We start from the raw sequence: 27,960 nt of genomic DNA, 5'->3' as shown, positions 1-27,960 counted from the left end.
GGAAGCCCCCGCTTGGGGAGAATTCTCATCCCACTGTGAGTTAACATGCTACCCTGCAGACCTGTCTGAACTCTAGGTCTTCATCTGTGAACTGTATGAAAGAACACATACCTTTAGAGTAGCTGTTAAATGAAATAATACTTGGACCTGGCACACAGAAACATTAAAAGGTTGTGGCATCCTCGCTTCCCTTCCCTTCCGTCTGCCCAGCCCCTCACTGAAACTGCAAACTCTAATTAGTTTGTGATGTTGTTTGCCTCTTCACTTGGCAAATTCAGAGGAAGTATACTAAAATTATTCAAGAATCCTGAGCATTAGGTCCAAATCAGTGAGGTTGTACTGGATAGAAAAGGAAAATATTTAAAAATTGACATTTGAGATCCTTCTCTATTTTCATTCAAGTTTTAACTCCATGTCTTCATCTTATACAGTTTTTCCCAGCTGCCCTGACCTACAAGTTTCTTTCTTTTCTCTAAGGCTATAAAATGTGTACAATCTACACTATGCAATTTAGCCCTTAGTAGAAGAACTTGATGTGTTCTGTGTCCCAGTAAAATGTGTGTGCACAAGGAGACTGCCCAGAGTCCTGGTGAACCATCGCCCTTCCACCCATCCATCCGTGCATCCATCCATCCACCCATCCATGTGTCCCTCCATCCTTCCATCTGTCCATCCATCCATCCACCCACCCATGTGTCCTCCATCCTTCCATCTGTCCATCCATCCATCCACCCACCCATGTGTCCTCCATCCTTCCATCTGTCCATCCATCCATTCACCCATCCACGTGTCCCTCCATCCTTCCATCTGTCCATCCATCCATCCACCCATCCATGTGTCCCTCCATCCTTCCATCTGTCCATCTATCCATCCACCCACCCATGTGTCCTCCATCCTTTCATCTGTCCATCCATCCATTCACCCATCCATGGGTCCCTCCATCCTTCCATCTGTCCATCCATCCATTCACCCATCCATGGGTCCCTCAATCCTTCCATCTGTCCATCCATCCATTCACCCATCCATGTGTCCCTCCATCCTTCCATCTGTCCATCCATCCATCCACCCATCCATGTGTCCCTCCATCCTTCCATCTGTCCATCCATCCATTCACCCATCCATGGGTCCCTCCATCCTTCCATCTGTCCATCCATCCATTCACCCATCCATGGGTCCCTCCATCCTTCCATCTGTCCATCCATCCATTCACCCATCCATGGGTCCCTCCATCCTTCCATCTGTCCATCCATCCATTCACCCATCCATGGGTCCCTCCATCCTTCCATCTGTCCATCCATCCATCCACCCACCCATGTGTCCCTCCATCCTTCCATCTGTCCATCCATCCATCCACCCATCCATGGGTCCCTCCATCCTTCCATCTGTCCATCCATCCATCCACCCATCCATGGGTCCCTCCATCCTTCCATCTGTCCATCCATCCATTCACCCATCCATGTGTCCCTCCATCCTTTCATCTGTCCATCCATCCATCCACCCATCCATGTGTCCCTCCATCCTTCCATCTGTCCATCCATCCATTCACCCATCCATGGGTCCCTCCATCCTTCCATCTGTCCATCCATCCATTCACCCATCCATGGGTCCCTCCATCCTTCCATCTGTCCATCCATCCATTCACTCATCCATGGGTCCCTCCATCCTTCCATCTGTCCATCCATCCATTCACCCATCCATGTGTTCATGCACCCATGGACCCCTCCCTCCATCCATCCATCCCTCCATCCTTCCATTCATTTATTTCACAGACATTTTCAAGTATTACGTAATACATGTCTGGCTAGGTGCAGGGCCCTGGTTGATATGAAGATAGATAAAACATGGTACCAGACCTCAAGGATGGGAAAGAGAAATACATAAATGTGCCTTTTCATTGTATTTTGCATTTGTATTTTCATTGTATTTTGCATACAAAATCAAAGTAAGACAATATGAGGGTCACAGGCATAAGCGGACTTATTTGACAGCTGTATTAAAAGCCAAACTGGGTGTAGGATGACTCTCAGCTTCTGGCTTTGGCACACGTTTGAGTCATGGTGTCACTGGCTCATCAGGACTGTTGAGGTGGAGCAGGATCAGAGGCCATAGAATGTGGACCGCGGGGGCTGGGCAGGGTGGGGGAAGGGCTGCCTGTTACATGGACAGCACATACAACACAAGAGGGGGAGCCACGCTCTGTTTCAGAGGAGAGTCATTTTTAATAATAACAATGTTATTATGAGTTGAATGTCTCTACTGTGCCTGGTATTTATGTATGTTCTCTCCTTGAATGTCCTCAACAACACAGCAATTTTTCTGATACAAAATGTGAGCATCAAGGATGTAAATTTCTTGCCATAAATCAAGGAGAGTACCAGAGTCTGTGCATCTCCCCAGCCGCAATGAGGGGACACTGACTTTGATGTGGACCAGTGTGTCGGCTGCAAGGGTAGGGCTTAAATGCACAGCCCCTTTCTAAGGGAAGAGATCAAAGTCTTCATGGGATATCATGTGAATATTTAGAAAGTTAGAGAAAGAGGAACATAAAAATTCTGAATCAGAAAGATTCAACCAAGAGTAATCAAATATCAAATACCACATTCGGTGGCCAGACCCCAGGAAGGGCAGTGGTGAGATTCATGGTCGCTCCGTACACAGCATGGTTTCTTCCCTTTTGATCCCGGTGAAGACCCTGTCCTGCCCCTCCCTGTCATCACCCTCCACTTCAGCACACACCGCTTTCTTCTCAGGCAGGAAGTGAAAGTGAGCAACTCCCTCACAAGGGGTGCTTCTGATGGAAAGGGCACCTCTCTGTAGAGCCTGTGAGAAAGGAAGGGGGGGTTGAAGTTTTTCTAAAGAACAGAACCTTTTTCAGGAGCCTGAGTCTCCTGGCACCCGCAAGGACAAACCATAAAGAATTCAAAGGAACTATGATCAAACCACAGTCAACATTAACAACATCACTCCCCACCTTAGCTAACCTCACCTTTTAAGCAGAAGAGGTCAAGGGTTTTGCAAAGGTCCCTGTGCTTTGGAGAATTACGAGGAGCTGTCACCTTCCTGGTTTGATGGTCTCCATGTCTGAGCTCTTGGGAGCCTTCCCTGGGGGCAGCCAGCATGCACCTTACACAGGGTGTAGCTGTCCAGCCAACATTCTTAGGCCTGGCACAGCCTACCACAACAGCCTTTACAGGAGTCAGTCTCCAACTGGAGGAGCTGGAGGGCTCATCCATTGTTCTGTGGAGCCAAGAGCTGACTTCGCTGCACAAAAGATCAGAGCTACCCAAGCAGCAGCAGCAGAACTTGTTGGGTGATACGGAGCCCTATCTGTGTTGCTGACAGGAATCACATGTGGGGGATGTTTCCAACAGACTGCCCCTGAGGAACATTAGGAGCAGGGCGCACCCACACCTGTTCTTTCACTATGCACCCTGCAGGCCCTTTGTCCTCACACACTCCTTCAAGAAACGAGTTTGCTCTGGTGCCCTAAGCCGGGACTGACATCCTGGCCATTCAAGTCACCCCTTCCCCCCTACCCAGGGTGTGTGGACATCACTCACCTATCCCCTTGTGCTCAGAAGGCCTCCTTGAAAGTTCACAGTCCCCGTGTGCATTTTACTGCTTTGTGTGTAAGGTTGACTCCAGAGAAGTCCTTTTATTTCTCAACTGGTAAATTCATTATGAAATAATTCTTGGAGAGATACAGGCCACTGATTTTCTGCAATTTGCAACACCACACTTTAACTTGCGCTGAAAGCTGAGCCTTTTGGTCCTCTGTTTTAGAAGTATATTAATATTTTTGTGACCTTTACCAGATGGCAGTTGAGACATAGTCTTTTAAATAACAAAACTAAGAATACCAATAACCTAAAATACATATTACTGACCCTAGTTTGATGAGCAAATTAGGAGAGATAAGTCTTTTCCTAAAAGGTAAAGGAAGTCAAAAGGTCTTGTAAAGTTGAAGTAGAATGATTAGAGATACATGAATGGATGGATGGGTAGATGATAGATAGATAGATAGATGATAGATAGATAGATAGATAGATAGATAGACAGACTGATGGACAGGTGAATGGATGGATGGATGGATAGAAAGACGGAGAGATAGACATGGACAGATGGATGGATGGAGAGACAGATGGATGGACAGGTGGATAAACAGACGGATAGAGAGAGATAGATGGATAGGTAGATGGATAGATAAATCCATGGATACATAGATGGATAGATAGACAGACAGACACTGTTATTTTCAGACACGGATTCAGATTCATCTTCTGGATATGCAGTAGCTCTTTATATACTACTACATTCTATACTGTATTGTAGGTAATTTCCTTGATTACACATTTAGTCTGCATCTGGATGACAGTAAATGTGAGAGCAGAAAGCCTCCTGGGAGAGTGCTGGCATCTGTGCTGCCACAGACATGCCAGCTCCAAGCATGTCACCAGCTATGGGGTTGAATACCTCTCCATTTGCACTGGGGTTGGCCAAGGCAGTCAGTACCTCATAGGGCCAAATCTTCCCTCAAGATATGGACTTAATTTTGAAGCCCTACACCTCCTCCCTGGTGGGTCCAAGTGGCTAAGTGCCAGCATTTTCTCCCACCAGGTCTCTGCGGTGTGCAGAGTTCAGTGTAAGGTGGACAGAAATGCCAAGAGCTGAGACCAAGCGGAGGCCACGCCACCCAGAGTCATGGTGAATAGAGAGGACAGAAGGGCCAACATTCCCTTAGAAATGTCCATGTCCTCCCCTGGAATCTAGAGTGGCTGTGATCAAGCTCTCTTGGTCTTGTTCAGTGTTTGAATGCGGCATCTACGGTTCACAGTGGTCTCAGAGCCATGTCATGAAGGACACACAAGACAGCTGGCTGAAAATGTGACTACTGAGGGACCCTCTCAGGGAAGACTTTTGTTGCCTTTATCATCTTACCTAATTGCACATAGATGAACGGCCTACGCCATTAAATGTTAGGGGGTATTTACCCGACACTCCAATTTGTGTTTGGACTCTCTGCTCTGCAGAAATCAGACCACATGGTTCCAGGACCTCCTCTTTCCACTCCGGCTGAGTTTTCCCTTGACTCTGCTTTGACCTGCACAGAAGCTCACAATCCCACCTGGGGCCTCAGGGCTGCACTGGGAACTGGACCACCCCACCCCTTCCTTGATCCTAAAGCAGATCCAATGGACTCTCCCTGCCAAGGACCCCGTGACCCAGGGACCCCACACCTGCCCTCCACCCTCCCCACTGCATTGCCAAGTCTCTTCTATGTTGTATCTCGTGGCTCTGCCAACACAGGAAGAATAGATTAACACTGACACTTTATGGCTTTACCTCCAAAGTGCAAAGGCAAGGAAGTAAAGCTGTTCTCGTTTACAGTTCACAGGGTAGAACCAGTGGGGTTTGCCCTCGAAACCCACTCTGGGTGTCTGCGTGTGGGGGTGACACTCAAGAGATTTTCCTGTGTGTTGTGATCCATGGGTGTGATGAACGAGCAGCCCGACCTTTCGAAGTCAGTGTTCGCTGTGTGTGGGGAACTAGGTTTAAGGGATAGGAAGTGCTCTGATGTTCACACTTGTGAGTACATTCAAAACAAACTATCAGCACACCCAAGGGCTTGATAAAACTGCAGGAGAGCATCTGAATACCATTTGGAGAGAAAGCCCAAGGATCTTCTGTGATGCAAAGACAGAGAAAACCCTGAGACTGTGGGGCCTGGATCAGAACACTTGGCTTCATATGCGGGTTTATTGAGAATTTATTGTGCTCTCATTAGATGCCCAGCGCCTTATGGACTACCAATTGCTGCTCCCACATCCCAATATAATGAAATAATTCCCCCTTTTCAGAAGGACTATTAATATGGGTAAACCTTGCAAGGTCTCTTATGGTAAAGATACAGAATTAGTTCCGCTGAATCATTCCTTAAATTTGTGTGTGTGTGTGTGTGTGCGTGCGTGTGTGCACAAGCACCTTTCTTGTGATAGGAAGTCATATTTTTATTTGGAAAAATGCCACATATTTTTTAATGCAGCATAATGTTTTGGAGAAAAATGGACTCGACTGACTACACGAAGGGTTTAATTTTTGTATTTTTGAGAGATTATGCATGTTGGTGCTCTCCGGAGCCTCCTCAGCGCAATCAGTGTTTAATGACTTTTTCGACTGCCCCCCTTGGCTTGTTGACACAGACCCCACAATATCGGCGAGGACCCCGTGGGATCCTGACCACAGGCTTGGCACACACTGCTGTGTCTCGGGGGACTTGTGGAAGGACTGAGTGCACTCGGGAAGAGTGTGGATCACCTTCCCATGTTAAGTCAGGTAATGAGATTCTCCGTACTCTCAGGGCTACTGTTAGACCCGTGTTTATCATTGTAATCACAGCATCATTTCCATTGTTCCATCAGGCCAGTGTTGTTTTTCTCCCAGAAGCTATGGCTCGGACCTGGAGAGCTGGTGCCCTTTCAGAGTGATTCTAGAACCCCTCCTCTGAGTCAGAATGCCTCCTTGCCTCCCAGGAATTATGTGAGATTGGTCAGAGAAAACCCCACCTTCAAAGCAGATATTTTTAAAAAATTGACCTTGAAGCTATATATTTTCTGTAGTTAGTTGTAGCTATTTGTCATTTTTCTTCCTTAGCAGGTTATTGATTATAATGCAGAGCTCAAGATTCCCAGAGATGAAAACTATCCAGCCTGCTTGGGTTTTGTGGAACAACTGGGTGTAATTTAGAAAATTCTCAATTATTAGAACATGGCCCCCCGTGGTCAGGTTGTTCCTGCTACCGGATCGTTGGTGTCTCTAACCCCAACCACCGGCTTCCGGCTGCACCTTCGGGACGGGAGGGTGACCAACCATGAAGACCCACCCCATTTTCACTCTACTGTCCTGGAGTGGATTTCCCTTCCATGGTTCAGTGCTCCATCTAGTGCGTGAAACACATTGAACATGTCTAATGTGATCTGTGACCTACTGATTTCCCCCTAACAGTCAGGCATCTCCTCCTATCACAAAGATCTTAAAATTAAAACAGAAAAATCTGAAACTGTGTGGAAAGGGGAAAAAGCACGTAGAAAACCAGTGGTTCTCAGACATGCCACGTCCCAGAATGACTCAAGAGGCTTCCTTGGGTAACAGCTTTAAATGCAGAACCTTGAATCAAGTTTATTAATGTCTCTAAGTTCATGTACTGATTTAATTCAGCCTTGAGCTTCCTGGCAGGCATGGGAAAATGGAAGCACTTTCCATTTTAGCATTTTCCATTTGGGGCACCTAAGTAATTTCACACCTATCTATATTACAAACCACCAAATTTTAGAGAAGATGGAGGTGGGTGGCTTACATAATTCTCACACTCAAGACACCTGCTCTTCAGGAGAACAAATGTCTCCTTGGTACTAAATTCATTAAAGGAAATATCTGATAGTTTAGGGATATAGGTTTTTTTTTATAACTTCTCAAATTTTCCAATTTTAAAGAAATACATGTCAGTATAACAATATAAAAACACACAATTACCACTAATGTGTTTTATATCTCCCCACATTATTCTGTGTATACCCTTTTAAAATGAAATAGAATAACTAAATACATACTGTTGTAAAATCTGCTTCTTACACTTCCCAATAATTGCATGTACATCTTTCCGTGATAATAGAGACCTCCATTGTCTTTTGAATGCACTATTGTATCTAGTATATTCATGTACTGCAATTTATCAAATTTTCTCTCAATGGGCATAAAGTTGTTTCTAATTTTTCTGTCATAAATTGCCACACCTTCAATTTCTTTATATAAACGTATTTGCTCACTGGTGTAATTCTTTGCTTGGCAAAACCCTAAAAGCAAAATTACTAGGTTTGAACCTTTGCCAGCTGGTAAAGCTCTGGAAACAGTACTGAATGCCCTCCAGAAAGGTGTGATCAGTGTCGGGTCCTACTCCTGGAAAACGAAGCTGTGGCTCTTTTCTTACCAGTACTGATTGGCAGGTAGAATGTGAAATACTACAGGCATGTGTCTAGTACTCCTGAGATGATAATACATCATTTGGTCTTCGGCCACTTGTATTTCTTATTTTTTGAGTGTATTTATTAATATCCATTGTCTTGTTTCTATTGTTGTAATCTCTTTTCCCCCATGATGAACTGCTTTTATAGTGAGGATATGAATTTTTGTCTGACATATTTTGCCAACAGGTTTTTCTTTAAAAATTTTTGGTGGTATTTTTCAAGTTATAGTAGTTCATTTTTTTCTTCATAATTTCTGGCTTCAGTGGACTCTGGAAAAATTTTCCCACCACCTCATAAACTAATTCTCCCCAATTCCCAGGTAACATGCCTAAGGCTGTCAATTATCCACTTAAAGCTCTATTCCAGAAGCCGTTTACTTTTGATTTATGGGAAAGACCTGATGTATTTTTCTGTTTTGTTTCCCAAGAGTGGTTTCCGGATCATCTGTTGAAATAAATCTATCCTGTATTCAGGGGGTTGAGATGCTTTCTTTATCTGCTTCTCTCTAGATTTCATCTTTTCTATCAGGAGTATCATACTTTTTGTATTATTGAGCTTGAGTAACATAGTTACAATATTACATTGTAATATCACTATCTTCTAGAATAAGCTTATTGGAATGCATTATCTCTTATGGACGAGCTCTCTAAGACTTTTGAACGCTATCTTCCTCCTAAGTGTTCTGGAAACTGCAGGGGTTCTCTGTGTTTGGGTCACCCCTAGGGATAAATAAAAGCCTAGAGAGTAAAGCTGTAGGAAAGCCCATGTTCTGGGGAGAGAAGAATGGGCAAGGGGTTAATCCAAGAAGGCACAGGTACATCCATTCCCAGTGCATCAGACTGACCCAAGATCAGACTTCAGAATCTGAAAAGCAGATCCATATCCATTGGGTGCTCTTCCTTGATTTTTACAGTTTTCTTTTAAACAGCTAATGAGGGAAACTGGAATAATACAACAGACAGTCATAGGTAAAGGCCAGGAATTTCTAGGGGCTGGGCTGGTACTTCTATGTTGGCCTCGGATTCAAGATCTACGGTGAGCAGGATTTTCATTTTCTCTTCACAGGAAACAAGTCTGGGCTAGTTATGGTGCAACTGGAGAGCTGCCATCTTTCTTCTGTTGGATGTGGCTTGAGGATGCTGCAGACAAAGCCAACATTCCTCTAGAAGCAGCTTCGAAGGTGCTCAGGGCTCCGAGAGGTGTCCAGTCACCTGCACTGTCAAGGATGGAAGTCATTATCTTAAGCTACAAAAGGTGAAGGTCAGATGCTGCTGGGACTGTGCTATAGAAAGGCCCAGAACAACAAACAGGTGCCCCTGATTTTGAGCAGTAACACCTCCTGACAGAGTGACCTGCCAGGGATGTTTACCGCAAAATGTGATCTCTGGCCCTTGCATTAATTGACTTCCTGGACAGGGCTAATCCCTCCCATTTGCATTTGGGTGAGAATCTTCCAGAGATGAAGATTTTTGTTGTGGTCTGATTTTTTTTTTTTAAACAGATTTGCTTGTTCTGAAAATAATTAGGCCACAAGACTGGGTTCAGTGAAACCATTCCTTTTCCTTGAAGGCAAGTCCACTTCCCAGAATGAATGGTCACAAGCCTTCCTGTTCTTTCTGGAAGAAAGGAGCTCATAAAGATGGTCTGAAGAGCCAACATCCAGATCTACAGATGTCAACTGAGGCGATACCCAATCCCCAAACAAAGAGCTGATTTTGCCTTTTTGGAAGAATAAGCAGGGCTTACACATTGGCTTAAAGCTCCATAGGATCACTATCTCATTCAGAACCATTTGGAAGAAGAAAGCAGGAAAAACAAACAAACAACAAAAAACCTGAGAAATACCTCTAAAAGGTCTAGGAAATAGGGAATTTTTTTGTCTTTTTTTCTGTTTCTGTTTGTTTTGTTTCTGAATAGCTGTGAAGGCTATCCAATCCGTAGAGAAATGGAGGCACAGTATCTCTATTTGGAAAGCCGGGGTTCTAGTTCTAACCCTACCAATTATTAGTAGCGTGAACTGAGATAAATACTGCACTTTTCCTTGCCTTCGTCTGGCTGTTCATCAAGTAGCAAGGATCTTAATGCTCAGAGGATCCCAAAGCAAGGACCATAGAATGCTTATTATGGGTTTTCAGGATCACATGAGCTTAAGGTTTGGGAAAGCACTTTGCAAACTCTGACGGGATCCACAGATATGTGTACACAAATAGAAATAAACTTCACATGTATACAAGTAAAGCTACATTTGCCTGGCCAGAGGGACTCTGCATAGCCCATGTAGTGATTCTGGAGCTGGTGCAGTCTTTGGCCAAGACCCAGGCAGCCCACACACCAACCCTAAAGTGGATATGACTGCTCACTGTTGCCCTGTGAGCTTCATGGAGCCTGGGGGATGCTTCTTTTTCTGAAAGAGAAATATTTCGGCCAGGTAAAGGATGGCTTTGTCCTTTGTTGTCATAGAATTTGTCCCCATGTGATGCCATATGTGGAAAGAACATACCCTTTTCACTCTCAGCCACTCAGTCTTCCCATTAAGAATATATGGGGTTTTGATTGGATAGTCTGTGTTCACAAAATATGTGATCTGTCCTCTGCAGTTTTAATCACTGCATTAATATGGCCAAGACATGAAGCCTCTAGGTAGACTTGGCATTCCAACTCTAAAGAGGAATCTTCTAAAATAGAATCGCTGCTACTGATGGCTTCCAGAAAATCTTGGCTGCCATCATGGAATGGTGGCACTCCAGGGCCAGGTGAGGTCAGTGACTGAGGTTGGAGCCCCAGACACTCTGCCTGAGGCAAAAAAAGAGCACCAGACCTCATCTGATCTGTATGAACACACCCAGAACAAGCCCAGGTCTTTTATTCCCCCATCACACCAAAGGCAGTGCCTCCCCAAGACTGAGATTTCTAAGTCCTACTCAGAGGGCAGGCCTTTGTCAGTAGCCTACAGTTTCTTGTTGCTTCTTATTGAAGGGATTGTAGGGTTTTACATTTGTGACCATTTGAGACAGTGGTGCCTGGTGACGGAAGACATCAACCTTCATTTCTTTCCGTAAGATGCTATAACAGGGTAGAGAAAAAAAAAAAAAAGAAAAGAAAAAAAAAGAGCCATGAAATATATGTTAAAATATATAACCTGATCTGTTTTCCCACTAATGATACTCATGTTCAGGAGAGGGAATGAGGGTCAGGAGTGCTCATAACAGAAAGGGAGAATGGGGATGATTAATCCTTGTGTGCATTGTTTCATTTGTTTCTTTATTTGCATTCGGCTCCACTTATTGCATTATATGCATCATATTGTAATCAGTTTCATTGACTGAAAATCTGTTCTGTGCCTAGAATTATAGTCAGTGCTAAGAATGGATAGAATAGAAAATGTAGTCAAAAGGAGGTACTCAAATGTTATAACAAAAAGTCCCTATGGAAGCAAGCCGGGGCCAAGAGGCATAGAGAGTTGCTTCTCTGGGCCAAGAAAGATACCCCCAGAGTCTGGGCCAAGAAAGATACCCCCAGAGTCTGTGTCAGTGAGGGGTTAAGTGAGTCATGATGAAAGCAGGGTGGTAGATAAAGAAGAGGTGCATGGAGACAGAGGTGGGAGGTCATAGGGGATGTGGGGAGAGGTTCAGGGTGCGGGTGGGACGGGCCACATATAGGACTGAGAGTGGGTTTCCCCCTGCCAGTGGGGTTAAGCTGACTGCTCTCACATGACATCCTTAACCTCACATGTCCTAGTTTGCTCTTTTAGCCAGCAGGAGTAATGTTGTCTACTAAGTCTGTTGGAAGAATTAAAAGAAAATAAAAATATAGAACTCCATGCAAATAATGGTTTCCCAACCCTGTTCATACCCCGAGGCAGTCTTCCCGGTATGGACACAGGTCATGCCAACTCTCTTGAACAACTGCATTTTGCTGTGAATTTGCTGCTGTTTGAATCACACACATTCCGTGTGGTGTTTGTATGTGGCAAAAGTTACAGAGCCACAGCAACTCAGTCTAAAGTGGCTTTTTAAAAATACTATGATTTTTTTAAAAGATTTTTATTTATTAGAGGGAAAGAGAGAGAACATGCACAGGGGTGGGGGGGGAGAGTAGAGGGAGAGCGAGAAGCAGGCTTCCAGGACTCCAGCATCGCGACCTGAGCTGAAGGCTGACGCTTAACCAACTGAGGCACCTGGGTGCCCCTTTTTAATGCTATGGTTATCATGAAGTCATCATTTTTTTAGTATGTTGTGGGAAAAGTCTGTTGAAGGACCAAGTCAAGCTTCTGCGCAGGTGGTATTCTTTTTTTTTTTTTTTTTTTTAACTCTTCAGGCAACTCAGGTGTTTATTGAGCAAGCAGAAAGAAGGAACGCACCACCTGAGCTTCAGGGCCCAGAATAGGGTAGCGCAGGTGGTATTCTGATGGGAGGGAATGCAGAGGAAACTCTGAACTGTCCTGGAAACAGGAATGAGGAGAAGCCCCACGGGCATTCCCTTGCTCTTGAAATTGGAGATTCAAAATGTCAGTGTCCTCTACCCCCTACATCCCTGCCCCTCACTTCAATCTCCTCCACTAATCTCTTTCCTTGCTATTCCATGTCTCACTTCAACCTCAATCTAAGGCACACTTGATGTCCTATACCTTGCTTAAAGTGTGTTATTGGGACCACATGGACTGCAACCCCTTGGCATTGACATTCAAGACCTAAACGCTTTAATCACAGACCACTACTGCAGCCTCCCGGGCACAAGGATCCACAGCAAATGCACCAGCGCGCCCTCTACATGAAGAGGTATCATTGGTCCCTTCTCTCCTGGTAGTCTCCCCTGCCTACATCTGGCAGGCAGGAGCATTGTTGACTGGCAGTTTCAGAATGCAGACTCAGGGAGGGAGAGAGTGGGCTGGAAGGGCGTGGAGGCAGACATGGCAGTGGAGACTGGGTGTCCGCCTCTGAAAGAAGCTCAGAAGTGAGAGGAAGGAGGGCAGAGAAAGGGATGGCTTCTCAAAGGGGGCATCTATGATTTCTACAGGGGGGAGGTGGCTGGGGTGGGAGGCAGTGGAGTTTCTTCTCAAGCGAGAGGAAGGGAGCTGGGGTGAAGAAGACCTGGTGCTCGCACGGAAGACCAAGACCTTGTCTTTGGCAGGAAAGGAGACAGAAGTGATGGTGGGAGGAGAGATTCTGATGTTGGGGGCAGGGAGGGTAGAATTCACCAGAACACCTGGAGATGGGCTTTAGGCACAGCAGCCTGTGTGGCTGGCACCGGGCAGTGCAGGCTCCCAGCAGCACGGGGGTTTACAGAGCAACTGTGTGGCTGAGTACCAGAGCCTGGGCTCAGGAGTGCCCAGAGCATGGCCTGCGTGCAGACAGTCTCTTAGAAACAACAGGAAAAACACAGCAGATCAGTCAGACACCATCAGGAGGAAGTCAGCTCACTAAGCTCTCATGATACTCATCAGAGAGAGACTTCAACTCCCACTTTCATGGAGAATTTTCAGCAAAAATACATTAAAGAGAGTGTCACAAAAATTGAGAGGTGATACACCAAAGGTCTGATGTTCTCTGATCTCAAGGGCCAGGGAGGTCTTCGTGCTACAGAAAGCTTTTTGTTTGTTTGTTTGTTTTGTTTTTTTAAGATTTTATTTATTTATTTGTCAGAGAGCAAGAACAAACAGGGAGCAGCAGGTAGAGGGAGATGGAGACGTGGGATGCGATCCCAGGACCTTGGAGCATGACGTGAGCCAAAGGCAGGCACTTAACCGACTGAGTCACCCAGGCACCTCAGAGAAAGCTTTTTAAAATCTGAGTGCCCCACTGTGTTTTCTCACAGCCAAGCCTCAGTGCCTGTCACGCACCTCCATTAGGGGTGGGCACAAGAATGGAGATCTGGAGATCTGACTCAGCAGAGGCTGGTCACTTCCTTGGGAGCGACCCTTGGGTTGCTGCCACTATCTGTGTTTCAAGAGCCCATGTGTACCCCAAGAATAAGAACCCCAGAGAAGCCACCACAGAGGGTCCTCGTTCCCCAGTCTGAGACAAGATGACAAAGCTATGTGCAGCACGTGGGGAGTGATGAGTGTGGGGCTGCCCAGGGCATGTAGCAGTAGCAACACTGGGGACAGCGGGAACAACAGGAGCAACATTAGTAGCTGTCGTAACAGTAGCGGTAAGTAACAGTAGGGAATGGTTTCCCACTTGGAAAAGCAGATTTCTTTGAAATACAGTGGAACATGGATCAGCTAGATCACATGGTTGGGGAAACATGCTAGACCCACCAGGTGTCAGAACTGAGGTCGAGACATGTGGGGAGAGAAGATGGATCCTGAAAGAAGGATGTGAATGTTCCCATGAGCCCTGGGAAGACACCGGCCCGTCTCTCCTCTGTCATTAACCACCCAGACACAATGTATGATTCTAGTTTTGTGGACACTATGTCTAAACAACAGACATCAGAATGTATTTAATTTGCCCTCCTTACTTCAGGACTTCTAGTGAAATAAAATACATTCATTATCTAAATTTCCATCAGTCCTGCCTTTGCAAATGGACCTGTGACACTGGAAAACGTGCCCTGCTTTTCCCTCCACTCAGTCGCTGCCTGAGGGACCAGGTCGTGCATACAGGGTGTGCAATGATCTGGGCATCTCATACACAGGTCCACACAACGCCCTCCTCTGGTTTCACAGCTGCGTGGTGAGGGGCTTCCTGTGTGGGATCCCTGGGACCAGTCCTTTCACACACAGCGTGGCCTGCAAATATCTGTGAGACCAGGGACTCTCTTCCTCCAAGGGTCACAGCATGACCTGCTTCCTCTGTGAAGCCTTCCTTAGCCCCCTACGCAGATCCCCTGGACTCTTCTGTTTGCCTCATTGTCCTGATCTGTAAAATGGGGAAAAAAGAGCACCACCGTCACAGGGTTTCTGGGTTGGTGACATGAGTTTGTGAGTACAAAGCACTTGGACAGCCTGGTATAGATGAAGTACTCACCCACATGAATGACAGTACTCGGGTGATAGGCATCATCCTCTACTATCACTGTTTTCTTGTTCAGTGCTAGAATGTGAGCTCCTTGCAAACTGGGACTAGTTTTTGTGAGTTCCGGGAGCACCATGAATGTCCATTGACACAGGGAAAGAACATACAGATGAACCAGTAAAGTCATGAGTGAATGGGAGAATAAACAGCTGTACGGGGGCACCTGGGTGGCTCAGTGGGTTAAAGTCTCTGCCTCCAGCTCAGGTCATGGTCCTAAGGTCCTGGGATTGAACCCCGAATCAGGCTCTCTGCTCAGCAGGGAGCCTGCTTCCTCCTCTCTCTCTGCCTGCCTCTCTGCCTACTTGTGATCTCTGTCTGTCAAATAAATAAGTAAAATCTAAAACAAAACAGCTGTATGAACTGACCATTAGGGCCCACAAGGCTCTCCCCACTTGCTGCCTTTTGGAGCATATACGAAATCCAGTGGGATGGCTTGGAGTCCACCTGTAGGTCACCTCCTCCCAAAGCCCTTCCTGATTGCTGAGGTAACTCAGCACCCTGGCCAGACTACACCCGACTACACTGTCCCACCTTTTATTCTTCAAAGCACACAGCATGCTTTCAAATCATTTTATTTCTTCAGTTACTTGTGTGCTTTTGTGCTGTCACATCAGAACGTAAGCTCTTGAGAGCCAGGATCATGCCTGTTGGGCCTTCGTGCTCAGGGCCTTTAACGGTGCCTGGCCCAGAATGCATGCTCAATAAACATTTGACAAATGAACAGATGCTCTACCGAAAGGAGAAAAGGAGCCCTTTGTGGGAGAGCTGCCTCCCAAGCCCTCCAAAACACACAGCGACCTCCCGGGATAGCTTATGTATTTGCAGGAGCCTGCCACTGGACCTGGTTAAGACCACATTTGCATTTCCAAGACTGTGTCATCTTATTTGCAAGCCCAGGACGTCCGTCAAACGTGTTCAGATTTGAGTTATAATGAACAATAAGAAACGCACTGCTTCTCTCTGGCAGCTCCAAATAAGAGTCCGCGAGAGCCTTCTGTCTGACGTCTCCTGCTTTCAATGTGGAAAACGGTGTTTACAAATATATGTGACATTCAACAGAATGTTGTCTCTTACAGAAACTAAGGCGATGATTCACGGGGAGTAAATATGGGGTGCATGCGTTGGGCTCCAGGCATCCACGCATGTTCTGCTGGTTATGCGGAAGGGTGACATGCGTGCAAAGCTGTGAGTCCGAGAGGTAAAGATGCTGCTCACCTAACAGGCTTTAAGCATCTTTGCATGCTCCTTTTAACAACAGCAGGAATGTGAACACCTCTGTCTTCTGGACTTGACACCCCAGTTTTAATATGATGTAAATTTACTCTTTAAATTGTTCTTTAATGGAATAACCATAATGAGGATCCACCCCGCCCCCTGGCCTCCCGACCACTCCCAGTGTGTCTGAGCACATTGAGTAATAGGACTTGGACTTACCGGTGAACTTCTGAGTCCGGTGATGGGGCTGTTGATGGAATGTCAGAATTGGCAGGCTGTCTGGCTGTGAAATGAACCTTCCCGGTGTATCCTGGAATATTGGCAGAGCTGAAAGAAAGAGTTAAAGATGAGGACAGAGGAAATGAGAAGAGGCATTTGTGAAATAGCCCTGGTCACCAGCACCCACATACGAAAGTACAAAGGATCACTCGGGAAATCGGGCTGGCAAACAGGAAAGGGTGCAGGTGGGGGCATGCCGACTCGGAGATGCAGATAGCTGCTCTCCTCTAGGACTGAAGAAACTGACTTCCAGCCCATGTTTTTCCTATTATTTGAATTTGCCAGTGTTTTACATACATGATTCACCCCTGAGCTGTTTCCTAATGGAGGAGGACGTGGATTCTTTACAGAACCCCAGACCTGTGTTCCACACATGACTCTGTCTTGCAGACTCCAATCCTAGTGGACACGCAACTGTGGGTTTTTTGTTTTTTAGAGATATTATGTATTTATTTGGGACAGACAGATAGAGCAAGATAGTGAGAACAAACTGGGGAAGCAGCAGGCAGAGGAAGAGGGAGAAGCAGACTCCCCACTGAGCTGTGAGTCCTATGCAGGTCTCGACCCCAGGACCCTGGGACTACAACCTGAGCCGAAGGCAGATGCTCAACTGACTGAGCCACCCAGGCCCCCACAGAGCTGTCTTTACAAAATAATGTTTTCTTACCACCATTGTTGTACCACATTCTTGATTTCACATAATTTCTTGAAACCGCACAGATTTAAACAAGCACTGGCTTGTTCAGTTCTATCCCGCTTAACTCTGCTGCCTTCTCTGTCTGTCCTTATCCCACCAGTGAGGGGGAGAGAGACCACACGGGAACAAATGGGAAGGTGTTTCACAGCAGATATAATCTCCCTACATGAAAGGCAAGCCAGTATTCCAAAGAAGTATCTTGATAAGCAGTTCGGAGGCATATGAATAATAACTAATATCTTTATGGGCTCAGTCCCTGCTGCTGCTTACGACCTGTGGCCGTGGCCTCCACGGCCAGGGATGGTACAGAATTTAACGTGTATTTCAAGGAGCAAGAACCCAGTACGTGCAAAGCCTGATGCTCGCTCAATTAGTACCCGGTCTTTGTGGACTTGAGCTCCTAGTGTCCTGTTGGTGCTGGAACCTCAGCTTATCGTGTGTGTTCGGGAGGGAGAGGGATGGCTGCCGTCATCATTCATACACCAGCGGCGAGGAAAGAGCCAAGACCACAGGCAGCAACTTCCAAGTGAAGCTTATCCAGCACGGGCAGCTGAAAAGATGTTCAGACAGTGGTTTCCAAATGTCCCCACACACTGAAAATTCATGGGGATTTTTCGAAGGTACCCATGCCTGACTCCCAGCCCCCAGACATCCTGATTTAACTGGTAAGGGAGTGTGACCTGGGATGTGGGGTCTATAAAAGCTCTCCAGATAATTCTAGATAAGTGATGCTTCAAAGTTTGGAAATCCCCGTGTCAGAGCTACATTTTCAGGTTGGTTGGAGGGACCCGGGTGATCAAATGAGCATTGCCGAATTCTAGGCAGTGCCCTTTAGGATTTCCTGGAATTTTCTTGAAGAAGTGTGGCTGTATGTCAGAGAGGTAACCAAAAACGGGGCAAAATTATTCATGTGTCTGTCTTTCCCCCAAGCATTCTGTAAAGCTTCCATGCATGTTACAGAGGAAATCCCCTTCCTCTGTGTGAGATGTTTTTTTTTTTTTTTTCCACTGCCTCCGAAACACCTGCAGAATTACAATGCCTCTAAAGTCACGGCCTTCCAGGAGAGCAGTTAAGAAGTGAAAGATGGAGGCAAGCGGTTTGTCCATCAGGAGGAGAGCTTGACAGAGGACATCATACAGCTCTATGTGCCTCGTGGGAGAGGTAATTGATGTGAAGGGATATTATACACTACATTATAATGATATGATGTTACCTTACATCACATCCAATAACAACAAACCACGAGCCAGAACACTATGTTAAAGATAAGCCACTTAGGCTTAAAAAATGAAATCAGTTGCATAATAAACCAATTTTGAAGTTTGGGCAAATATTTGAAAGCAGAAGTCCTCACCCACACCGCTTCTAGATCTATTCCATTTACCACCTGCCCTTTGTAGGCACATCACGGGGGGACTTTTTTCCCATCTTCAATGCAACATGTTGACCTCCGGTCAAGAAGAGAACAGTCTCTGGGGGACAGTCTAGAACCTTGTTGCTGAGGGTCGACGTGGTTTTCTAGGGGGAGGAGACAATCTGTGAAAGGCTCTAGAATGTGAGGGCTTTGAAATGCACCTCCGGGTGGGTCCCATGGTCCCTGCCCCACTTAAGGGGATCCGAAACAAGCTGGAACTCATTTAAAAATAAGACAAGTCTCCATTGTTTGTCTTTGCAACAGAGCTTCTAGGCCCTTGGACCCTTCTGGTACACCCTGATTCCTGGAGTAAGCCGGGTACGTGGGAAAATATTATCACCTACATTTGCGACTAACTGGTTTTGTTCTATCTAGTGAAATAAAATACAGAACAGAGAACTTTAGACCATAGCTTAGTGAGCCTCTCAGGAAAGGGAGCACAGAAGGTGTGTGATTCCAAGCTAAACAGGAAGAAAGAGCAGGTTGGGTGGAGAACACAGGTCGTGTGCACGTGGGCTGGAATCTTGGCCTGCACACAGCCTCTTCGCTGTCCCACGGATGGGTGGCCCGCTCACCGAGCCAGCTCGGTTTCCCAGGGGCCATTTGAAAGGCTCGAGGGAATTGACTTAATCCTCACAAGAACCTGTGTTGTAGGTCCTAGAATCATGCCTCTGGTGCAGGTGCAGGAACGGAGGCTGCAGAGAAAGTCCAAGGAATGTGTCCAGAGCCTTGGGGGCCTGCGGGGGCAGAGCCACCCCACCCAGAAGGCCGGATGGAAGGACCGAGGTGGGAGAGCTCTGCTGCCTCCAAATGGTCGCATTTACTCAAGGCGTGGGTTCACACGCAAGTTCGTCGATTCGATGATCCGTCATGGAGAGCGGTTAGTGTCGGGTGCACGTCCAGGCGGAAATCAGCCAGGCCTGCTCCTGACTCCTTTCACGTTAATAAGAACGGTTTTAAATGCACATGCAGAGATTTGAAGAGCCCAAGTGGGGTGAAGACCACCAATGCAAAGTAAGGAGAGACGGAAGGGGGTGAATGGGAGGGATACAGAAAGAAACTGGCATGAGGTCAGAGGCAGAGGACAGAGAGGGTGGCACAGAATCCTGGGACTGCGCCTACCAGCCGCAGGGCCTTAGACAACAGAACTGACGCTCTTGGAGCCACACTGTGCTCTGGTCAGGGGACTGTCGTTCCCCTGGAGGGGGCAGGGCAGGGGAGGGGTCAAGGCTGGCCCAGAGCAAGAGGGTGGGGCGGGGTCAAGGCTGGGCTGGGCCTTCAGGAGCGGGGAGAGAAGGGGGCTGGCAAGCTTCGTTGGGGAGCCCACTGCTGGAGGGGAGAAGGAAGGAGGGGCTTTGAGCTCGGATGTACTTGTTTTGATTGTTGGGAGAGAAATATAAGTAAGACCACAATCATTTTGGACACTGGGTTTTGTTCCTCAGAATTGAAGCGATTTGGGCCCCAAGATCTTCCCAGAAATTACAGTTTTATTGTTATCCTTATCCACAATAACATTGCTGTTGTTACCATTTACTGTTAACTCATTTTTCCTCTGTTCTTAGACTCTCCTAGAAGGGAAGGGGACACAGAAATAACCCAGAGGCTTCAAACGCCAACAGGGCTGGAGTCTACACCTGATGCCGAAATGTGTCCTTGGGGGCAGGGCACGAGCCTGACCTGGGGGTGAGGGAGCCCGTCTCTCGGCCTCTCCTGAAATGAATGCTCTAGGGCTCTTTACATCATGCTCTCCGGCCTCAGCCTCCTCATCTGTAAAATGGGGACCAAACCAGTTCCCGGGCCTCATCACATTATTTTGTAAAACAAATGAAGGAGTAGATGTGAAAGTCCTCTGAAAAGGCAGAAGTGTGGCTAAGGTAAGGAACTACTATTCATAGCCTCATTCTTGAACCTGGGTTGTGGTAAGGTGTGTGTGTGTGTGTGTGTGTGTTTAAAGGTGTGGCACACCTTGGTGCCTGGCAGGAAGGCCCCGCCTTCTCCCATCTCAGACCTTTGTGAGCACCTGTCTGAGGATCCATTTTGGACAATCACTGCTTGTTTCCAAATGCTTCATCGCAGAGATGATTGAGGTGAAGTCACAGTAAATATGAAACTGTGTATAGTCCTGAAATGAAGGATTACAACTCTGTGGAAGGCAGCCCCGTGGGGGGATGGGGCCTGGTGGGTTTGGGAAAACAGGCCCGTGGCGTCTGGAAAGCACCAGGTGTGGGGGCGGGAGGCACGGGTCCATGGCCAGCTTCCACTCGCTGGGTTCACTGGGCTGCGTCAGCTGGACGAACACCTCTCCTTCTCTGAACCTGTTTCCCTGCTGGTAGGTGAGAGCCACCACCTAAGACCCCAGTTACATAGCTCCAACAGCTGGTTCTTGGCAAAAGAAAACCCACTTCCAACATTTCCTTAGGAAAGAGCAGAATTGTGTGCCTTTGAATCCTGCCTTGGCACAGACAGGCTGTTCCCGATCATTCCCACACTTGGTGCTTTTCACACCGATGACCCACGAATGCAAAGCACTATGGAACCACATGCAATCATAGGTAATTACTAAAAGAAAACGAGCCTCTCGTCAACCTTGCTCATGAAGCTCTTGCAAAGAATATAGCTCTTACATTCAAGAGAAGCATAAAAAATCAGATTTGGAGGTCAAGGGGTTTCCCTAGTTAGCTTTTCCTTATGTTAGTTTTTGCCTTACTTTTTTTGCTTGACACAGATTCTAAGTGAGAAGTGACTTTGTATTTTTTTTTTTTAAGTCCTGAATAGTATCCTGATGCAGTAAACAGTACGTGTTTCCCGAAGGAATGAAAAAGCCATTTTTCCTGAGCTTTAGGATTTCCTGTTGAACTCCATGGATATTGTGGATTCACTTAGTTCCTAAGCTAGTCTCAAGTTACAAGTTGAACTACAATGCAAACTGCATTAATACTTTGAGTTCCTCAACTGTAAATGTTTTGTCATATCCGAGCACTCCTACAAATCAAAAAATACCTCAATTTTAATGAGAAAACTCTGTTTTTAGGGATTTATTCTACATAAATGCATGCATAATTGTGCAAAGATGTATGCAGAGGTATTTATTGTTACATTGTTCACAATAGAAAAAATGTGTACTAAGCCCTTGGCTTCTGTAAACTATACTATAGTCTTTCAGGCAGCCATTGGAAAGATTTTAATAGTCTTGCATAATGTCAGGGAGACCGTGCGTTGCGTATTTCAACTCTATACCCATCACAAATGTACGCACACAACAATGCACACGGACCTATACTTTGCAGATGCTCATGTGTGTGGGGGGGGAGTAAGAAATATATCGAGTTTTAATTTTGGAGTTGAAAATGGAAGAGATGTTTACTTTCCACACTTTAAAATTATTCGAATTGTTTTTTAGTGAAATCATTTGGATTAAAAAAAAAAAAAAAAGATGTCGGGTGAGTTTTAACCCTAGCATCAAAGGAGAGCACAAACATGCAGAATGAATACTTGTTCTGTTATAAATTTACATAAAATTTCACTCCCAAAAAATGAGTTTGCAACCTGCTTAAGAATGTTCAGGTGTTTTGACTCCAAAATTCACTTGGAGGAGTCTCCCTTAAATAAACAATCCCAAATCATAAAAAAGAGTCACATAAAAAAGTGCTTGTAAAACATTTTATATAAAACAGCATTATCTATAAAAAAGCATTGTTTAGGGACGCCTGGGTGGCTCAGTTGGTTAAGCAGCTGCCTTCGGCTCAGGTCATGATCCCGGCGTCCTGGGATCGAGTCCCACATCGGGCTCCTTGCTCCACGGGGAGCCTGCTTCTCACTCTGACTTTGTCTGCCACTCTGTCTGCCTGTGCTCGCTCTCGCTCTCTCTCTCTGACTAAATAAATTAAAAAAAAAATCTTAAAAAAAAAAAGCATTGTTTATCATAACAAAAAAAAATACAAAGGAATTGCATATGTCACCTAGTCACGTAAACTAGTCAATGACAAACACATCTACACAAATAAAAATTATAAGGAGTGCATAATAAATGTACCCACAATACTGTTGTAATGTTAAGGTGGTAAATTTTTTTATAATTATAATTTATAATTCAAATTATAATTTATAATTCTAATTATAATTATATAATTATATATATTATTTTTATAATTCAAATTTTTACTAAAATTTATATCTGTATACAGAATAAAACATTTTTATAGTGGTTATCTTTAACTTATGGAATTATGAGTTATTTCTTTTTACGATTTTTTATTTTATTATTTATTCATTTGATTATTTTTTTAAAAATTTTAATAAACATATAATGTATTATTAGTCCCAGGGGTACAGGTCTGTGAATTGCCAGGTTTACACACTTCACAGCACTCACTAAGGTGGTAAAATTTCAAAACGTAGTATGACCCAAGCTAGTAAATATAGGAAAGCAAGACTAAAAGTGCGTAGGACAGGTGGGACTATGTCAAAACCTTAATAATGGTTGTGTGTTTGTGTGACAGTGTGGTTAAATTTTTTATTGTGACCATTTTCTCTGTGCTTTTTCCCCCTTAATGATCAGATTTAGTTCTATAATAACTTTTTAAGCTCTTTTTTAAACGATTGGTACAATCACTGGCAATTTGAACACCCTGGCTGCATCAGATGACTTGGTAACCAGAAAGCAGAATCTGAAATTAAGGAGGGCAATTTGAAAGATGGTCACTCTTTCGGGAGACTGGTGATCCCAACAGTGGAACCACCTGAAGGAAAAGACAGTGACCTTGAGCCTCCGAAATCTGGCTTCTGTTGATGGAGTGAAGAGTGCACTCAGCCACCACAATTAAGTCTCACGAACTATGGGGAGAATCCTGATGGTAATACCATGAAGACATTTTCCTTTAAGAAAGTTTAAGATAAGGAATTAAGAGAAGAGTCATATTTGCTTTGGTATAGGATGGCACGCTATATTCTGAACTTGACGCAAAAGTAGTCAAGTTTGTGCATTTCTGGGTGTGGGATTTTATGTAAATGGTATCGTATGGTGGTGTCTTTTAGCTCAATGTAGTTTTGAAAAAACAACAAAATATTTTGTTTAAGGGTCGGTATATATGTAGTAAAACTATCAAGCAAAGCGAGTGAAGGCTAAGCATGCAGTCTGATGGGAATGGCTTCGGGGCTGGGAAAGGGGACCCAGAGGATGGGTTGGGAGGCTCACAAGTGGCTTAAAAGATATTAGCAAAATGTTATCTCTTTATCTAGGCAGGAAGGCTCACGCATTTATATGTTATTTTACTTTATATGTTACATAGGACACTACATATTTTGGTACCTATCAATATTCCATAATAAGTGCAAAGCATTTCTTTGTGTTAAAAGGTTACAATTACGTGAAAAACTAAAAGCTGATGGGAAGAAGAAACTTCGCGAACTTGGTGGCCCTCTAGTGCCGAAATCGCACAAGTACAATACACGTCTTCTTTTCAGAGATCCACGCACCCTTTCACTTCCTTAAAAATAAAAATCAACAGCAAGACCAGGGAGAGTGGCATGGTCCCAAAGTTACTCAGGTTAGATGGTATGTCTTACTTCAAATTCTTAAAATACTGCCGGGCTGCTTGTCACTCTCTTTGAAGAATGACCCAAGACCATATGTTTTAATTATTTGGCAAGAATGTTTCATAAAATGTTTCACAATTTAAAGATACATTTCAAAAGAAAAACAGTATTAAATTTTTATATCTCTAGGATCTTTTCTAATTGGTTTCACCCCCATGTCCTTCTTTTAACATCTTTAGAGTTACTACATTTAATAGCACTAATTTCCCTGCAAAATTTGAGGAAGAATCACACCAACAGATCCTTCCTCAAGGCTCAGCTCAGACATCACACGCAGCCTTTGGGTCCCACGAGTGAAAGTGGTCTCTCTGTGCATATGAGCTTCCGAAACACGAAACTAACTTTTCTGGGGACTTATTTCAGCCTGCTTTATATCGTGATTGCTTGTGTACAGCCCTAATCCATCCCTCCGATTTTTAAGGTACACAGGATGAAGTCTCTTGTCTTTTTTATCTTTATGTTACCACAGTTCTTAACACGGCACCTGGAACGTTTTATAGGCTCTTTTGTCTTTTCCTTTGAGTTCCTTTTCTAGAGATTTAAGTGAGATAAGTTCATAACTGTATTTTAAAACTGAGGTTATATTTGAAACATATTTTCTAGTTTGGCCAAGCAGTCAAAAGAATTACATAGTCAGAATAGGTAACCGAGGGGACTGTGAGATTACTGTAGGATACAGGATTGCATCTAACCTGCCATGGTGAAAGGCAACTTGTTGACATTTAAAAGGCACAGTTGACATTTAAAAAGGGGGGGAGGCCTGGGTGGCTCAGTGGGTTAAGCCTCTGCCTTCGGCTCAGGTCATGATCTCAGGGTCCTGGGATAGAGCCCCGCATCGGGCTCTCTGCTTGGCAGGGAGCCTGCTTCCCCTTCTCTTTCTGCCTGCCTCTCTGCCTACTTGTGATCTCTGTCTGCAAATAAATAAATAAAATCTTAAAAAAAAAAAAAGAATCCATTAACATTGAAAATACTGTCATGATTCAGTTTGGCCTTGCATGAAATGTGCAAGTCTGTCAGTCATCATGGAAACTGAAGGGATCATATCCATGACATTCAGTGACTCAGTGGCATAATGGAAAGAGCGTGGGATTTCAACTTCCAGCAGCACCTGGTGCATCCTAGGGAAGCAACTTCCGAGCCCTAGTGTTCCCACTGGTGAAAGCAAACATATATACATACTATACATAAACAAGCCATAAATATTTATATGGCTTAATATGTTACAAGTCAAATATATTTTTATATTTATATATGATATATTGTATATAACTTTGTATTATATTATTTTATATTGTATATATATATTTTTTAAATTTGTCAGAGAGAGAGAGGGAGAGCGAGCTAGCACAAGCAGACAGAATGGCAGGCAGAGGCAGAGGGAGAAGCAGACTCCCTGCCGAGCAAGGAGCCTGACATGGGACTCGATCCCAGGGCGCCGGGATCACGACCTGAGCCGAAGGCAGCTGCCTAACCAACTGAGCCACCCAGGCATCCCTATATTGTATATGTTTTATATAATGAATAATGTTATGTTATATGTTATATTATATAAGCATATTCTATAGACTATACTACATATTATTGTATATATTATTTGTATATGATAAAACATATGTGATATATTTAGATTATATATTATATAAGATTATGTAGGTGTATAAGTATACATAAGTGTATATATAAGATTATAGATGTGTATAAATATTTATAAGTATATTATTATACAATTTTACAATATATTTTTATATAGTTTATGTGAGTATATTTTACATATGTGAAATTATATTTTATATGGGATATAAAACACATCACATGAATGTATATCCAGGTGCCCAGGGGAGTCAGTGCACAAAATTGTCATCCCGTCTGTGACAAGTGCTTTTGTGCAGCTGGTGTCTTTCTTCTCAAGCTATGTCCATGGTGACAGTCCTTTATATCTCACTTATGGTAAAGCCCATCATGATATTCCATCTTTAATGGTAACATAAGGGAGTGATTACGCATGGAACTCACCGACTTGTGTTTGTATAGAGTGTTTTAGAGCTCCGAGGCTTGGTGACAGATGTGATGTCTCCAAAGGGGTCATCCACGTCATCCGCATTTGTGGACTGCACGTAGCCACTGTTTGCATGACGAGAAAAGAAAACGTGGGTTTCTTGATAAGAAAAATGGAAGAAAAGATCAACAGGGTCCTAACATCCAAAGGAAATCTTATTTGCTAAAATAGATCAAAAACTGAAAAACCAAAATAAATTAATAATAATAATAATAACAACCATGATGATGGAATAATTTGCCTTAAAAAAATGAAGGCAGGAGATTTTTCCATTTTCAGAGCAACCGTTTGGAGGCCCTCATGATCTTAAGTTTGGGCCAGAGTGAGAGTAACAGATGGGTTGGGATTTTGTGCCAAGAATCAGGCCGTCTCTGCAGCCTGTGGTGGCTCCTTCCCTGGAGACAAGGATCAAGCCTGGAGCAGGGCAGAGACTGGCATCCACCAGAGCCACTAGGGCTCCTGCTGGGGAAGGAAACCTAGTTGGAAAGACTGGTTGCCTCCATCACAGAGCAGTAATGAGGGAGGGAGAGGGCAAAGATGAAAGACCCATCTTCTCAGATTCACTTGGTTCCATGGTCCTATGACCCGAATATTTATGTTCCTCCTGTATTCCTGTGTTGCTATTCTAATACCTGAAGGGGATGGGAGGAGGAGGTGGAGGGAGCGGAGGTGGGAGGAGCTTGGCTGAAGGTGGAGCCCTCCTGAGCGGGAGTCACATTCTTCTAAGGAGGGTCACAGAGCTCTCTTTCCCTTTCCACCCTGGCAGGACCCATGGGGAAGTCTGGGACTCGGGAGAGAGTCCTCTCTCCACCATGTTGGCACTCAGATCTCGGACTCCAGGCCCCAGAACTGTTAGAAAGAAATGTCTATTGTCTATAAGGTGACATTCTGGGTTAGCAGCCCCAAGGGACTCCAAGACAGGGCCATTCCTCAACCCGAAGCAGACAGACCCCCACAGGCTGGACGACGCATGTCTTTGCCAACTATGGAAAGCCAAGTTTAAATCTAGACAAGTAAGAAGAGACATTTCCTGCACTTCAGTGTTTGTGGGCACGTCTGTATCTTCTGCATCGAGTATCAAAGCCTTTCTGCTTGACAACACCCAATATTAGTAGCACCCAGTGTATTTTACTTCGTAAAATAACCAATTTGGGGAAACAGAAAAATACCACTCCCCCTTTCTTTCTTTTATCAAAATCGTTAACAGATCTGTGATGAAAGTCCTGACATTAAGCAGGCTCTGTGCTGGCAAAACATTAGAAATCTGTTTGAAAGTGTTAGTTGTCTTAAACAGTGAATTACAAACATGAATGAGCTGAAGGCAGCTACAATTTAGATGTAAATCTAGTCATTTTTAAGACATTAAGAAACACTCTCACTTACGTATAAAGAGGAATGTATTTGCTTCTGGAACTTGGACTCGCGCTTAGAAAAAAGAGAGAATATGGACAATGGACATTAACTTCATAAGCATCAAATTATTACAGTGTTTCTCTTATTAAAAGAAAAGCAAAATCTTCAGACATACCTCATGGGAATTAACCTCTAAGAGTTTGTAACTAGAAACAGAGGTGATTTAAAGATGGAGTTTTAAGTGAAAAATTAAAAAGCAGAACAAATGGACTCCAAGTCTTGAGGACTTCTGGCTTGCTTCCTGTGGCCCT

The 27,960-nt window shown here is 44.6% G+C and overlaps 1 protein-coding gene across 1 annotated transcript in view; it reads right to left on the bottom strand.

Moving 5' to 3' along the window:
* Positions 1–10,854: 10,854 nt before the first annotated feature.
* Positions 10,855–27,960, bottom strand: part of SPMIP7 (sperm microtubule inner protein 7) — a 59,303-nt gene continuing 42,197 nt past the window's right edge. The window contains exons 6-9 of the mRNA XM_082692520.1: positions 27,680–27,721; positions 26,254–26,361; positions 16,475–16,582; positions 10,855–11,084 (exon numbers count right to left, since the gene is read on the bottom strand). Of these exons, the coding sequence (XP_082548646.1) occupies positions 10,961–11,084; positions 16,475–16,582; positions 26,254–26,361; positions 27,680–27,721 (382 nt within the window). The 3' untranslated portion in view covers positions 10,855–10,960. The remainder of the gene's footprint in view (positions 11,085–16,474; positions 16,583–26,253; positions 26,362–27,679; positions 27,722–27,960) is intronic.

This window comes from Mustela nivalis (genome assembly GCF_964662115.1).
Source record: "Mustela nivalis genome assembly, chromosome: 12".
NCBI lineage: Eukaryota > Metazoa > Chordata > Mammalia > Carnivora > Mustelidae > Mustela > Mustela nivalis.
The sequence above is the reverse complement of the archived record's forward strand: the minus strand, read 5'-3'. Positions and strand labels throughout refer to the sequence as shown.